Raw genomic sequence first — 16,491 nt, 5'->3', positions numbered from 1 at the left:
AACCTGGGTTCTACCGCCTTCCTTTGGTTTGTAGTTTTTGTAGTGGGAGATGGTGAACATTCAATTGCTGCCCATCCTCCATTGTGTTTCTTTTATTTTTGTATACTCTTATTTATTACAATTTCAGTTTGTTTTTCTTCTCTCTTTCTGAAGTTTATCTACTGGCCTATCTTCGACTACACACCCTGTTCTTTCGGCTTCTCTCTGACCATCCTGACCTGGAACTCTTGATCTGGACCCTCTTCCAGCACACACTGCAAAATGAGTATGAACTTATGAGAGACAGACACTTGGACCAGGTAACATTAACAAAAAATGTTTAAAAGTTTAAAAAGCTTTTCCTGAACAAAATGTTTCTTATACATTCTTTAGCTGTTAGAAATTGTAATCTGAGGTTTTATTTCTTTATTGATCACTCAAAGGAGAAATTAATTCAGAGTACAATCTATCGTTTCAAGTTTTTTTTAAGTACTCGCAGTTATTATGGGATCTTCAACTACCATTTACAGCTGTTTTCACAATAATGAAGACATACCAAATTTTGTAATAATTTTCTTAAGAAAATTGTTATTTTCTTTCAGAAGATGCGTTGCTGATGAAAGTTTTGTTACTCTGCCCTAAAACTGCAGCATGCAAAATGAGTTTAAGATGATATTATCAGCTCCAGTTACTTGATTGCCATGCAGAAATTGAGGGAACAGTACTTGGTGTATATACTGGAAGCTCTTACGGAGTTGAGCTGCATGCTGGTTTACAGAGCACAATCAGTAGTGAAGCTCATCAACTGATTTATTAACCTGAAATGAAGCAGCTGAATTCATTTTCTGCATTTCCAGTTGTCTTGTCTTGTTTCTCTGATAGATCATGATGTGTTGCATGTATGGCATATGCAAAGTAAAGAATGTAGATCTCAGATTTAAAACAATAGTTTCAGCGTACAAGGAGCTTCCCAACACAAACCAAGAGGTATGGAAATTCTTTAATGTTACCTCTCTGTAAAAATGTTGTAAACTAATTGTTTCTCTCTGTCTGTCTAACACACTTGAACATATAAAGAAAACTTCTGCTTCATTGTATCTCCATTTTGTGGAGGAGAAAACTGGCTCCAATATGAAATGTCCCTTTAAACATCTCACACCAATACTTTGATAACTCTCCTCGGAAAACAAACGTCATTCTGCTTCTTTACTTAAAGATACTAAACAATGGGTGATTATAATATTTGGAGACTTGATGAATGATTCAGATATACAGCTCCTAGGATTTTCAAAAGCAACCCAAGATCTTTTAAAAGTTACCCAAGTTCCTCTGGGTGTTCAGGGGGGTGAGCAGATAACTTCAGAAGCTTTCATAGAAATATGGTTAGATACCAGGGAGAGATGTACATTTATGTAGCAAACAGGTACACATGTATTAAAGTTGCAGACTTAGTTCTAAGATTAAAAAGTTGCTTTCTTTGTGAGGGCCTTACTGCACTTAAATTTTTGCACAGAATGATAATTAAATCAGTAGAAAATCAAACTAACAGTTGCTGACCTGTAGGCATCCTTTTATTAGCAGAATTTCTCATAGTGTATTTGTGCATCTTGGCTAAACTCCAGACTTATGTCTTCAGGACTAAAGAACTATTTTATCCATATCAGGTCAGTAATGCTTTTTTTTTTTAGCCTTGCAAGGCTTCCACAGTAGTGAAGCCTTTTTTTTTTGGCTTGTGTGAAAGTAAATGGGAGCATAAATTTGGAAAATGTTGCTATAGAACCGATGAACTGCTTTTGCACTAGGGGGCTGTGTCAGTTAATTAAGTAGGTGCCACTACTGATGTTCATATATGTTTGGGACAAAAAACCAATTTAGAACAGTTCTAAATAGTAGGTACAATGACTTCTATACAACACCTATGCCATCTTAGCTCTTATCTAACACAGATTGTTTGAATGGCTTTGAGTTTGTCAGATGTAAAATTGTCCTTTTTTTTTTTAACTGTGTATGATTTTCTCACCCTATGTAGACTTTCAAACGTGTTCTTATCAGGGAAGGACAGTATGACTCCATTATAGTCTTCTACAACTTAGAGTTTATGCAGAAGTTGAAGACAAACATTCTGCAGTATGCATCCAATAGGGTAAGCTGATAGCTGTGTGTAGTATTAATTTTTTAATAGACTAGGGATATATAGAGAATAAAACCTTGTGATTCTTGTATTATTTTTGTAGCCTCCCACTCTGTCACCTATTCCACACATTCCTCGCAGCCCGTACCAGTTTTCCAACTCTCCTCGCCGTGTCCCTGCTGGCAACAACATCTACATCTCACCCTTGAAGAGCCCCTACAAATTCTCCGATGGGTTTCAGTCACCCACAAAGATGACTCCAAGGTCCAGGTAGGCTGTTGACAAGCATTTCTTTGGCTAAATTAAAGGCATTTTGGGGATTTCAGTGGAAGCAAATGAGAAAAAGCGCACGATCTAATTTGTCAATAGTCTGTGGTGATTATCTCTTTTCTAGTTAAAAGTTTGTCTCCTGTATTTGGAGTCTTTATTCATCTTTGAGTGCATTTCTGTTTCAGTTGAGTCAGTGTACTGAAGTTCAGTATTTTGGGGGTGTTTTGTTTGTTTGTTTTAGAACAGTCAGATCCAAAAGGGTTTCTCTGACCTAGTTGCTTAAATGTTGGCTTTGACTCTGGATTGCACTCCTGAAAAACATAGAGGAGCTTTGTAGACTTGTTTAAAGAGAAAATACTTCTGTGGAACAAAATGTTTTGGTTGACTGAGCAGAATGTTTCAACCTATTGGTCACTGGTTCTTATCAGATGAGGACAACAGTGAATGTGCAAGTGTCCAGTGGGTGTTTCAAAGTAGGATCAAGTGAGTCCCATTGCACCTGACCCACTGTGTACAGAAGTTAAAATGTTATTGTATATTTTAGATTAGTAAAGTGCAGTGTGGGTTTGCACTGGTAATGCAGATAGAGGAAGAGACTTTGTGAATGACTTATGCTAAACTGCAAATTAGCAGATGCTTCTGTTGTTGTGAAATGCAGCTTAATCTTAAACACTTCTCTCCTTTTGGCAGAATTTTGGTGTCAATCGGTGAATCATTTGGGGTGAGTTTTACATATTTTTTAGTGTCTGGTCTTGAACGCGTGTAACTTGTGGTGGAACAGGGATTGCCTGCGGGCATCTGTGAAGCTGCCAGTGAGTTTCTCTAGTTTAACGTAGTGTTTTATGGAACCTGGAAGCACAAAGATTACAGGGGTGTTCTGTTAACTCCTTTCAAACATCCAGACCTCACTTTTAAAATGTTTTGCGTTTTATTTTAGTTGCTTTGACAGAAGATCGAGTTCTTAAACTGCGGAGTGTTAGAACTCCTAAATTTTTAGTGGATGGTCTGACAAGTTTTAGTTTTGGGATTTGTTGATAATTCTTTCCCTATTGTCTTCTCATTTCAGGCTTCTGAAAAGTTTCAAAAAATAAACCAGATGGTGTGCAACAGTGACGGTCCACTAAAACGCAGCGCCGAAGTGAGCGCTGCTCCCAAGCCGCTGAAGAGGCTGCGCTTCGATATAGAAGGGCAAGACGAAGCAGACGGAAGGTGAGAGATTGTTCTGGGCTTTTCAGTAATCTTACTTATAATTGGTTATCAGGGCCTTCCATCCTGACGTTTCCTGGCATCCCAACTTTGTGAACTTTAGTCAAAATACGAAATGAGAGATGGCACCATAATACTTCTCAATTAGATGCTTTGATGTCAGAAGCAAGAATTCATTCAGTGCCCATACGTCCAGCATCCCAGTGTTACTGCTGAGTGCTGTTGTCTCATCAGTCTTTTAAAAAACAAACACCAATTTTTTTAGACATAGGAGAAATCAAGCAACTCTTGAGTTTAGTGTGGACGAAAGAGAGTTTGTGTCTTTGTAAGAGAAGGCAATAGCACTGAAATGAACTAACCTGGATTTAAAGTTAGGTTATGAGGAAACAAATGGCTTTAACTTCTGCTTAATTGTATGATTTCTGTCTGCAGCAAACACCTACCCCAGGAGTCCAAGTTCCAGCAAAAACTTGCAGAAATGAGTGAGTATTATCTTTTCATTAACTGCACAGCAGCGAGTGCCTGGGATAAACCAGTTTGTGCCTATTTAGATAAAAAACATCGCTCAGCACTGATGTCATTTTGGTAACTTGCTTAGATTATAAAATGGAAATTCTCAAAAGCCTTTTTGAGGACACTAAGTGGCACAGCAGCATGGATGTCAAATAAGAAAATTAGCATGACAAGTTCTTCTTAAACACTAGAAATCTTGAAATGGAATTAAATGCTTGCCAGAGTTTTTTTGTTTGTTCCAGTGACAGACACTTAGCTGAGAGCTTGCGAGTGGAAATTTCTGGTAATTGCAGCAGCATTTAGTTGACCAGAACACCTTTTTTGGTCATTATAATATAGTAAAGGAAAATTATAGACACAGGAAAATTGTGTGTAATTTTGCATGTTGCGTTGCTGTCTTTTATACTCAAATGCGTGAGACTGCTGCTGCTTCTGCCATGGATCAGCATTCCTTTCAGATTTTATGGGATTGCTTTTCTGGTTTTCCAATAAAATTGAAATCTAGCTCATAAAAAGCAAAACGTCGTAGTCCCCGCATGAGAGTTTGTATTTTCCACTCCTGAGAAGGAACACGCTTGGTTTGACCAGGCAACTCTCACTCTCTGGTGGAATCTGAGCTCTGTGGCTGAGTGGCTTTGCCTGTTAAAAATTCTTACCTAGCAAGTCTTGGTTTCATCAAGCCAGGTGTGAGCAGGGACCCAGGCACCTCTCCTTTATTTTAAGGTAGGGGAGACATTCCAGTGTTTACTTGTGGCAGAGCTTAAGAAGGGATGTTCCACTTCACATGCAGTGGTTTTGTGTGTCCCTGGGGGGAAAAGGTGTTTCCCCCATGGGCTGCTTGGCCCTCGGTATCTGCCTGGCAACAGGATGAGATCCATGCCTGATGTCCATCCACTCGCCTCGGGGATGAACACGGACAACATGCAGAAACCAGGAGAACTTCAGTGCATGGGCGGAAGGAGTTTAAGAAGCGTGACATTGAGCAGGAATTGCTGAAGCAGCGCAGAATTACTTTTAAAATGTGGCATTTTATTTAGAATGGCGTAATTCAATTCCGTGTGTCATTACCAATTTTTACAAGAAATAATCGCACCCAGAGTTATTCTGAAGAAAATATTTAATTCCATTCCTTTATTTTTTTTTTTAAGCATCTACTCGAACAAGAATGCAAAAGCAGAAGCTGAATGATGGAAATGATACCTCAGCCAGTGAAGAAAAGTGAGAATCTTCTCAGGACCAGGGGCTGCGCTGCAGGCCCCCTTAGGTAGTTTCTGTTCTACAGCCTTCATTAGTTGAGTTGCTTTTTTAGTTGCTTTTTATTCCAAGCTGCTAGTTGAAAGCATTTGGACTTTTAAGATTTTTAAATGTTTTTCATGTAACTTTGCCTTATGGTGTAGCTTGTATACAATGTAAGCCACTGAATTTAATTTATATATTTTTTTGAGGATTTTAAAAACAGACTTGGAAGGTGTTTTAGTTTCCTCTTGCAACATTACTGATTTAAGCCAATTCGGTCTACTTGGATTGAAGTTTTCTGTCTGAAGACAAAATGTTAGCTAGAATGATTTGAAATGCACTAATTTTGTTTCTTAGGTTTCATTTTTAGATTTTTGTTACTTGTGAATTGTGAAAACGAGGGGCCAGATACTGCAGAGATTTCTCTCTATGTATATAATTAGCGCATCAAATTCCCATTAACTGCACAGCGGTCACAGACCCCGCAGCATCAGGGCCTCCCGTGAGAAGTACAACCTGAATTGGAGGTGAACTCGTTATGTAGCTGTACTACTGAAACCAGTACTTTGCGTCTTGTAGTTTTCCTTCCCCTGCACCCTCCCTGATGTAATTTCCGAGGGCAGTTACTGTCCATCAGTGTGAGTTCCATGGAAAATGAATCTCAGATGGGTTTCTCCCAGAATCCCACAAAGAATCTTCGTGGAAGCTGAAGCTTCTTCCCATAGGCAGAGTACTTGATGTGCACTTTCTTTTCGTGGAAAATACCGATTATTTAAAACAAAAACAAACACAGAAAAACCCACAAAACCAAACAAAAAAACCACACATGAATTAAAAAGAACCCCAGACCTAAGCCTCACCTGGTACGCATAAGATTTCCAAATTCTAATGATGTAGAATGTTCTTGATGTCTTCAAATTTTCAACTAACTGTGGCCAAGCCACAGAGCTTGACAAATAGGTACCAAACATCTTCCCTGGAGCAGAAAGCTGCGCGTCTGCACTCGGGTTCTGGGGCCAAACTGGACGAGCCCATGTTGGGAAGATCAGTCTGTCTTGTTTTACTGAAAGGGCAGAGTTTAACAGGCAACGTGTGAACTCTTGCAACCAGCAATAAAATAAAAAAGGAATTAAATATTATAAAAAACCAAACCCAAATCAACCCCAAGAGTTTTTTCATCTTATGTGTTTGTAAGTTACTGATTGAGCTACTGGAATTTTTCTTGCAATGGCAAAGCGTTTTCAAAACAGCCAGTTAAGGAAAGCACATGTTTTACGTCCAGTGGATTGAAGTAGAAATAAATAATTGAAGGCTTGCTTTAAAAGTACCCATTTTTATGCAATTTAGCTTTTGCAGCTACTTAAATTAAGACAGTGATAAGTAGACAAGCCTGCTATCCATTACAGAAAAGTTTAAACCAATGTCTTCTCTGGGTAGCTTTTTTAGAGATCATTTAGGTGATCCTGGAATACTCACAGTAGCACATTTTACCCATCAGTTCTTGTGTTGAGCAGAAGCTAATCCTAGCGCTACTAAAAATTCTATGAGCAGCACACTTCTCAATGTATTTTAAAATAAAACGGAGTTATTTTTTTAGTCTCAATGTGGCTTCAGCTTTCTTCCTGAAAAATGTACAGAAGTATTAAGAGTACCTGGCGTTTATTTTCTCACTTTTTGCAGTTCTACAGACAGAATGTATGTTAATGTTGGGGTACACCGGCTGTAAGCACTGTCACAGCAGTTGAGGTTCTTCCGCGATCCTTTGGCCAGAGGGTGGTATTACAGAGTCCAGTACCTGAACAGATGTATTATTTCTTTACTGTGACAACGTATTTTTTTTGTTCAAACAGACTGAAGGCTTTTACATCAAATGTATGATAATATTTTATACAACTAATCAGTTTCTCTCCTTTCAAGGCAAATAAAATAGCTTTTAAAAGACTTATAGTCGGTAGTTTTCTTTGATTAGATGAGCAGGTGGCTTCATATGGTAATGGTGTCCTCCTGTATCACACTCCTGCAGCTGGTGTAAGCAGAGGTGACTCAGTCTCCAGCGATTCCCCCTTGGCGCAGAGGTACAAATGGTTGCGCTCTTGGGCTTGTGCTTACTTTCAGAAGTTTCCATGGGAGGTTCTGGGCATGTGGTTTTCACCAGAGCTTTGGTTGGAGGGTCACCATTGGTACCACTTGTGGCAGGGGCAGGTCCATACCGTGCTCTGGGTCACAGTCACGGCCCTGGCAGAGGCGTGTGGTCCTGCAGAGAAGCTGGTGTCCACATTGAGAAGAGTTCCCATCATTTCACCCCCTCCTCTTTTCATAATCCATTCCTTCACTGTCAGGACTTCTGGAAACAGCCAGCGATGTCCACGCTCCTGTGTAAGGAGGGAATTAGGATTCGGAGCAGAAGAGTTGGATGGAAAATGTGACAGGGGATTTTGGGTGCCTACCAGTGAGGCTTGTAACTCTAATCACTGGGGAGAAAGATATTTGTGGAGAAAACCTGTCTCTGTGTAAGCTCCATGCATGCAGCGTGGGCTGGGGAATTGTGCCTCGGAAAGGCCCGTTTCTCCCCACTGGCACTAAGGAGAATTTAATCAGTTGGCTTGGCTGGTGTAGCCACCTCGAGACACACAAGCTGACTCCCAGCCTCTTTATTCAGCGTTTTATACCCAAATCTCTTCCTGCTGTCCCCTGTTTGTTCCTACATGTTACAGGAACTTCATTTCTTCCTCCCTGCATTTGACTTGCAGCACTAGTGCAGGGAGGCTGTAGTCAGTAGCAGGTTCCTCACAGGTACCAGAGCAGACAGAGGGAATGTGTAAAGTGTGTGTTCTCAGGTACAGGAGTGGCTGCAGGAAGATACCTGTGTCCAGTGTGAAACAGCTGGAGACTAAGGCTGTGTTATACTGGTGCAAAGTACAAGCTGAAATATTCTAAAATGCAACAAATAAGTTTGTCATAATGTACATTTGCTTAGGAAACTATTACTGGTGTTCTGGGGACAGTTTCATTAATCATTGTGAGGTGTTAATTTATTTGAAAGGTGGAAATATACTTATGTAAATTCTCCAGCTCTTTTTTTTGCAGACTCAGTTTTTATTCTGCTTACAAATGATTTATCTGATGGCAGGTGTTTCCTGAAGAACACAAATAGTCTTTAAAATATCTCTCTGAAATACTATTTTGCTTCTATTTTACTTCTTTTTTTCTCCGCACTACTAACTATGTAGTCAACTCAGTTGAGAAGTGTCAGACTTTCTTCACTCCCAATGAAAATGAAAAAATCCAGCTCATACTTCTTAAATATTATGGCGTTTTTATTAATGGCCTATTAAAACCAGGTAAGTTTACAAAGAAACAAATTGAAACATAAAATCATGTTCAGGCTGTAAACTTTCTACATGGTTAGGCAGTAGCCAATGAGTCTTGTCTCTATGGGGTAATGAAATGCTTTGCTTTACAAGGAAAGCCCATGGACGTTGTTCAGGTCATATAAAAACAGTTTACATGGTTGTCGGGCATTGTAACAAACCTCTAGAGGTGGCACGAGTGCCAGTGCTGGCTCTCAGCTTCAGTAACTCAGGAAAATACTTAATGACCCTCTCCCTGCCGTTTCTTGTTCTTTCAAATTGCATTTGATTCAGAAAGTTACCCACCTCAGTCCCCTTCTGTAAAGTGGAACATCCCTCTATTTAAACCCAGGTAGAGTTTACACTTGAGCTTATTTTCACTTGTTAACAAATACCATTTTGTCCTTAGTGTCCTAAAACAGAACAATGCTTACATACTTACATACTTAATGAAGTATTTAACCTGCAAGATGCACAAATCCAGGTTTGCTACAGACTATCTCACAATGGTAAAATGCATCCCTAATTTCTTCTAAAATGTCCCATCATTTGGTTTTAAGGACAGATTTATATACAAACATCCACATTTAACCACCTAAGCCAGTATGTTTTTTAAACATCGACCTTTAAGTGCCAAGGAAAGTGCATGCAAATGAAAAGTTTAAAAAATTAAATAAATAAATGTCTCTATGAATGTGATGCTGTCGCATCCAGGTCAACCGATAGATATTGCATGAAGAAAATCCAACACTGACATGTTGGACCTTTAGAATCACCCTCATTCAGTCCAGAGATGCTTTCCCTTAAAATTACAGGCTTTAGCAATTGCTCTGAAATCGCACCTAGGCTTTAGTGTGCGCAGTAAGTTGGAAAGGAAGGAAATAAACTGGAAAAACGCATGGCACTATTGGTTATATTAAGCCAAAAATACCTTGCTAAGCAAGCCTGCTATTTTGCCTGGAGTAACTGCTGAACTTCTGCATTATGAACTTGCGCCAGCTTAGCAGAGCGGTGTCATGCTCCTGCGCCATCGCTCTGTGGTGTCTGCGGGAAGCCAGGCTCGACCTGGAGCAGGGATTGTGATCACACGTTGAGTTAAAAACCAGTCATTTCAGGTTTACAGTTTTGGTTTTGTTCTTTAGGTAAAACAACAGAAATGTGGGGAGACCTATTACAGTGCATTTCTTGGGAAGGTTGGAGTGACCGAAAGGCCCCTGTGGGTGGCACAGGTGGGTGTGCAGCTGGTTCCAGTGCTGTGGATGTGCTGGCAAGATCCAATACAAGCTGCTCCACAAAGTCTGGGCTGTGGTGTTACATCCTCCTTCTGTGTGCTGCTGTGGCTGAGAAAATGCTGACAGGACTTGAGCCCAGGACTCAGAGGGGCAGAGACTTCACTCCAGCCATCCCTGGCTTCACCAAAACATCTGGCACTAACCAGCTTTGGCTTAGGTAGGCTTGACTTGTGTCTGTGCTTTGGCATGGTTAGTGCTGGGCTGAATCTTACAAGGTTTGCAGAAAAGTTGTGCCCAACATTGATACTGTTTTACTGTCTGCATTAACCTCTGTCTGTGTGCCTGAGTCAAGTCCTTTGCAACACAAAGTTACCAAAACTGATGTCTCTCCCCCCACCCAGGGAAGCTGTGGTTTTGATGAAACTGCATTATGTACTGGAAAGGTTTTGAACAGTTCTGTTTGAATACAAAATACTGACAAAGCTGCTGAAGTGTGGACTTGTACTGCTGGAGGAAGTTATACTGACCACTGAGGGGGTGGCAGAACACGCTTGCTAGCAGTAGATGACCCAATACATTGCTAGCGAGAGTCCGAGGCAAATGCCTCAAACACAAGTATTTTTTTTACCACAGCATTTTCCAAAATAATTTGCTTGTGGCCTTCTTCCTAAGTCAATTCTACTGTCTGCGTGCCTCACCCTTCCGCTCACACCCGCAGGGGCTGGTGTGGAGAGAGGCCCTGCTCCCTGCTGCTCCTCCCCTCCTCTGAGGAAGGGCTTCCCCTTCTCCTCCTCAAACAACAGGATTGTTTGAGAAATGATCCTCCAATATAACAAAAAACAGCTCTTTCTACTTCAGAAATGAGGAAATGAGGCTGCGATCATTTAAGGGAATTAAGTTCTTAGAAACCACACTTGAGGATTAGAAAAAGTCATCGAGGGATTCTGTGGCAGAGCGAGATCTGAGGGAAGGTCACGTACATCAGCGCACTGAGCCTGGCCCTCCAGCTTCTTGCCTTCTCTATTTGTAAAATACTACAAAAGGCACTTGAAGTCACTTCACCCACTCAAAATTTTAAGATAAATGATTCTTCAGGGTTAATTATAAAATTCAAGTTCATGTTTCATGAGCTTGGCATCTTCTGCAATGGGGCAAACCTCCCTCTGTGCAACACCGGCTGGGCTTCCATCCAAACTCACTTTAGTCAGTTTGAAATTAAGCATCTCCCTTCGCCACCCAGTCCCCTTAATGGTCAGTGATGCCCTTATTGCCACATGGAAAATCACATGAGTTTCACTCTTACAATTTAATTGTAAGACCCATCTTATTACTTCCATACTATCTATCTCTTCCTCTGTCTTTCTTAACATGATCTCCTGGGGGATAGATAGATGGGAATAAACAAACCTCAGGTGGAACTTCCCTTTCCTTGAGATTTTTTTGTTTGCATTTCTTTTTCTTGGTAACAAGCAGCCGCATGGTTTTCTGAGGACCAGAACACACAGCACAGTAATTCACATCCCAGCAAATACTGCAAATGCTTCCTGGCCCGTTGAGGTGCCAGGGAACATGCCGGGTGTAATGGAAAGTTTGGGTTTTTTCATTCTCTCTAGAACAATGGACGTAAATGCCAGGAATTCGAAACTGTAATATCCAGCTGAAGCTCTTCATGGCTTATGTATTTACACTTCAAACACCAATCAGGAAACCTCTCATCCTAAAGAATTCATATTGCTTTATCCTATGTTCAGAAAAAACAAGTTTGTGTCTTCACTGGATGATGAATCAGGCACAAAGGAGCCCGCTATGGCATATTAACTTAGCCTGGTGAAAAACGTGTACTGTGAAAGTCAACAGCAAACAGGTCACTGTCCCGTAAAATCCAAATAATCCAAATGCAGATTGTTTTTAAAAAAAGAAAAAAACAAACAAACAAACAAACCCAGAGAAGATAATGATGGCTTAGATTGCTCAAATTGAAACGGGAAAGGTTAGTTACTACATTAGATTTTTGTTGTTAAATTCTGACTGTTGGCAATGAACTCTCACCCTATGCTGTGGCCATCTTTACAAAACCTATACATTAGGAGACTGTTACACATTTCCTAAGCTGATGGACACCAAGTCTTTCTTTTCCAAACCTTTACATGTTCTGACCATGGACAAGATCCCCAAAGGAGAAGTATTTCCAGGAGAGAAGAGGTGGTGTTCTTCATCTTGGCGGTAGTCAGACCTCAATTCCGGAATGCTCCCACTCTGCTTGCTTTGCTAATGAAGTTTTTCAGGAGGTCGTGGTCCATTTCTGCGAAGCCTTGAGTTTGTGTAACAACAGTTAAATGATTTATGCAAAATCTGAAGCAAAATTCTTCCAAGTCCTAGGAACAAATTGAGGTAATTTGTAATATGAATGACTGAAGGTGAAATAATAATAATATGTTTCAAATCTGTCATTCATTTAATTAGCAGAGAATATACCAGGCTGTTCACACTAGATAATCTCCAGAGGTCCCGTCTAACCCCAACCATTCTGTGATTCTGTGATTACCAATCCTTTTTTTTGATCACATCACAAATGACAGGATGACATTTGTTCATACAAACTATTCAATAAAACCCCTCTGAGAAAACAGGAGCAGCCACCCACCTCGACTCTAGAATTCCATCACATTTACTGAGCTCATTAGAAAAGTCATTAATAAGAAAACCATCAGCTTTCCCCACATACAACTCCTAGAGCATCACTAACTCCTGTCTTTTCCTCCCTGCCCTGAATTCAGTAGCGGTCCTGTGAAAAACAGCAGATATCCTAGTCTGGGATTCCTGGATACCAAAAATTGTCTTGGTGTTGCTCTAATAGGGCTAAATGGCCAGCATGATCCATGATCTATTAATAAACTCTTCAAGGGTTACAGCAAAACCAGGTCTCTTAATCCATGCTGGTTTTAGTCTGTATTAACTACACAAACATAGCAAGCAGGGCTTAATAGTAGAAAGAAATTTAGCAGAATACCAGTGCATTTCCCTTTGAAACCTTTTCCTTAGGTTGAATGTTTCAAGTCTATTGCCCCCTCAAGATGTAACTTAAGCTCTAACAGAGGCCAAGCAGAATAAAGTATCATTGAAAAAGAAATAAGGTAGCAACAATGCACAGAAGTACATTGTATCTCCCATGAAAAAGAGCTGGAAAAGCAAGAAAAAGAATGACAAGAGAATAAGAAAAAATAATGTAGAAGAAATAAAAAAATTCAGAAGATCAAAGACACTGACAACTTAAGTTCCAGCAGATCTCTGAAATGCAGAACCTGGGTTGCTTTACAGCCGATGTGTGAACTTCCACATTAAATAAAATGAACAGCAGCTGCCTTTGCTGGTACCCATCTATGAGGAGGACCACAGAACCCTGGTCATTAATTCTGCAGTTTCAAGAAATACTGGCTTTCAGTTCTGTTATATAGAAAATGATTAATCTAAAATTTTCTGCATTAGAAATATTATGATAGTTTGGGTTGGAAGGGACATTCAAAGGTCATCTAGTCCAACCCCCTGCAATGAGCAGGGACATCTTCAACCAGATCAGGTTGCTCGGAGCCCCATCCAGCCTGGCCTGGGATGTCTCCAGGGATGGGGCATCTACCACCCCTCTGGGCAACCTGGGCCAGTGTTTCACCACCCTCAGTGTAAAAACATTTCTTCCTCATGTCTAGTCTAAATCTACCCTCTTTCAGTTTAAAACCACTGCCCCATGTCCTATCACAACAGGTCCTATGCTTTAAAATAACTTGCAGCAGCAAGTCTTTGTATTTTCTGAGAACAGGACAAAATATTAATGTAGTGCCCTAAAAGATCCTGGCTTACTTCACAATCCCTTAGACAGAGACTGTCTCATGTTTCTGATAAGTCTTTGCTGCGCTTCCCTGCAGCTGTTCTGCTGTGTCCCTTTCTGAGCTGTGGGTGTAGGGAGGAGGGCAAAAATACACATGCTGCACCCAGGGCAGGCAAACCAATTCACCATCTGATGAGTGTGTTAAAATAGTTAAATGTTTTGGAAAAATACTAGCTATACAGAACAAAACACTGAATCATAGAAGGAAGAGGAAGGTAACATATATTTAGTCATGTAGCCAATCCCTTTTATTGTGTTTCAGCCATTATAAACTGCAGTACTTTGCCCAGGTCAGGTTTACTACTTCACAATACACCTAGTTGTATCTTTACTCTTGAGGTACTTCACTTGACACAGGTCAACTAAAGGTACTTCTGCTTTCAAGATGTTCAAAACTTGAAAACCTTGTAAGAGCAGAAACTGCAGAGTAAACTTTTAATGAAACTTTCTGCTTTTCGGGGAATCAAATCGTCAGGTCCTCCCTTGCTGTGCAGCCTTCCCTGACGTGCTGGGCCTCTGCCACCACAACAGGTTGGAAGCACAATTCCTCTCTGCCCCAGCTGCCCATGCCACCCCTTTCCAATATCTTCATTACATCTGCCTCGTAACTGGCAGCTGATAATCTCATTATCTCCTAACCTGATGTTATCCCCTCTTTCGATTTACAAGACTCACCGACTTCCAGCCTCGTCCTTGCAACTCCTACAGAAATTCATGTCACCTCGTATGCTGCACAGATGGCTGCAACATTTTAAACTCAGTTTTTGTGTCAGTCCCTTGCTTCCTATACCTGGAACTGTTTATCAAGCCATTCCATTACACTTACAGCCTCTCCTCCTTTAAAACTTCATCCTATATTTCACAGCCAGGCAAAAGCAAAAGTATTTAAAAAAAAAAAAAAAAGTGTCAAAAAATCCTTTAAAAGTATTTTTAAAAACACTGTTACCAGCTACATATTTTGGTTCTTCTAATAGGTAATTTTCTGTTTGGCTATATTAAGTTTATTCTTGTAAAGCAAAGCAGAAGAAACCTTGAACAGAAAGATGAGGATCCTCACCTAAGATGCTCAGTTGTAACAACAGCTACTAAGTCTAACATACACAGGCAGACGTCCTGAATAATAAAAACTACCACGTCATTATTTCCACAGTCAGCACAGCACTAAGAAGTTGAGAAAAGGAAAACATCTTAGAAAGTATTTGCCTGTTTACAAAGAAAAAAGCGCTTGCAGTCCTGCTGATAACAGGCTGAGTGCAAGTGAAACATTCCAGAGCCAAGGGCAGACCAGATGACAGGATACGGGAAGAGGAACAATAGGTAATTTGTTGTGTGTCAGCGTGATTCCTTGTAAACAACATGGCAAAACTGGATATTTTGTACAAGCACAAGTGTAAATAGGGTGGGACTTTACAGGTAAATTCTCCCGCTGCCTGTAAAAGGCAGTCCCAGAATGACTGTGCCAGACGTGGGCAGACACAGGATCAGGTGGAGGACTCGGGAAGTGAGGAGGCAACACCAAACCCAAGGGTGGAGAAGTAAATGGCAGCGAGAAATGTGCGTGCGGAGCCGTGCCAGGTGATGGGGCAGGAAGCAGATTCAGAATCCTGACTCACAGGTGCAAGTCAAAAGGACAGGAAAAAAAACTCAGTAGCTGCATTTTTTTTTTAAGAGCTTAAAAATGGGAAAACAAACGTCTGGGAAGCCAGAAACAGAAATTGTAGTAATCATGTCTCATGGCTTAAATGCATTTATGTTTATATTAAACAGTTTTGTTTTTCGTAAAACAACTATTTGCCTGCAGAGTTCTCCTTACCTGAGCTTCATATTTGACAGCGGCGGAAAGCAGAGCAATGGCATTCTCTTCACAAATGCCTTGTTTGATTGTTTGCTGGCAAAGCTTTTTCAGTCTGTTTTCCCTATACAGTGTTGCCAAATCTAGCAGTCCTGTGAAAATTCATACAGCTTTAACTATCCTGGTGCAAAACAGACATATTCCTTTTCAAATTAATCTATTGCCCAACTGTTTTAGGCTGAATTAATCAAAGACTCAGAACACATATCAAAAAAGGGCCCTTTTACCACTACGCAAGTTCTGTTTGTTTGCTGTATTGCATCTCATTCAAGGCATCAATTAATGACTTACATCCTCTTAAATTCACGCAGGGAACAGCTTCCTTTTCACTCACGAGAGTATTGCCACAGCTACTCAAACAGAGAAGTTCCAGTATGGCATTAGTGCCTTTTTAAGTAAAAAACAAAGTTCTTAATATAAGAAACAAAGAGTTCCTTTTGCACGTTTTGCATCTTTGATCTTACTGCATTCCCACCACCCATTCATTCTCTTTGAGCGTGTTTCCTGCTACTCTGTCCCTTCTTCCTGACACCTGCCAAACTCAAGAATTAAGTGCTAATAAAACTAAAAGTAACAAGCCCTGCTTTCCTCACCCTGTTATGACACACAAATCCAACTTTTCAGAAACAGCAACCCAGAGTTATTTCCATTTACGGCAAATACCTATTGCATCTTCAGGAGGGAGCCTAATGTTGTCTGTGTACAGGTATTCCAGGAAGGCTCGGTAAACAGGGTAAGAAAATTCACTCATTTCTATAATTTCATCATCATTATTCAGTATGGAACGAAAATGTTCACACCTACAAAACACGAACAAAGATTGTAACCTGTGAAAAGTT

The 16,491-nt window shown here is 40.4% G+C and overlaps 2 protein-coding genes across 4 annotated transcripts in view; one reads left to right on the top strand and one right to left on the bottom strand.

The window, feature by feature from the left end:
* Positions 1-7,276, top strand: part of RB1 (RB transcriptional corepressor 1) — an 80,610-nt gene extending 73,334 nt beyond the window's left edge. Inside the window, exons 20-27 of the mRNA XM_065053795.1 lie at positions 154-299; positions 862-966; positions 2,009-2,122; positions 2,214-2,380; positions 3,071-3,101; positions 3,447-3,589; positions 4,019-4,068; positions 5,248-7,276. Of these exons, the coding sequence (XP_064909867.1) occupies positions 154-299; positions 862-966; positions 2,009-2,122; positions 2,214-2,380; positions 3,071-3,101; positions 3,447-3,589; positions 4,019-4,068; positions 5,248-5,321 (830 nt within the window). The 3' untranslated portion in view covers positions 5,322-7,276. The remainder of the gene's footprint in view (positions 1-153; positions 300-861; positions 967-2,008; positions 2,123-2,213; positions 2,381-3,070; positions 3,102-3,446; positions 3,590-4,018; positions 4,069-5,247) is intronic.
* Positions 7,277-8,631: 1,355 nt separating this feature from the next.
* Positions 8,632-16,491, bottom strand: part of RCBTB2 (RCC1 and BTB domain containing protein 2) — a 35,067-nt gene continuing 27,207 nt past the window's right edge. For all 3 annotated transcript variants that reach the window (XM_065053816.1, XM_065053828.1, XM_021286800.2), the window contains 3 exons: positions 16,316-16,452; positions 15,614-15,744; positions 8,632-12,292 (listed from right to left, as the gene is read on the bottom strand). In XM_065053816.1, the coding sequence (XP_064909888.1) occupies positions 12,152-12,292; positions 15,614-15,744; positions 16,316-16,452 (409 nt within the window). In that variant the 3' untranslated portion in view covers positions 8,632-12,151. The remainder of the gene's footprint in view (positions 12,293-15,613; positions 15,745-16,315; positions 16,453-16,491) is intronic.

The sequence above is a fragment of the Columba livia genome, chromosome 1 (assembly GCF_036013475.1).
Source record: "Columba livia isolate bColLiv1 breed racing homer chromosome 1, bColLiv1.pat.W.v2, whole genome shotgun sequence".
In the NCBI taxonomy this organism is placed as follows: Eukaryota; Metazoa; Chordata; class Aves; order Columbiformes; family Columbidae; genus Columba; species Columba livia.
Note: the sequence above shows the minus strand (reverse complement) of the source record. Positions and strands in the feature narration are given on the sequence as shown.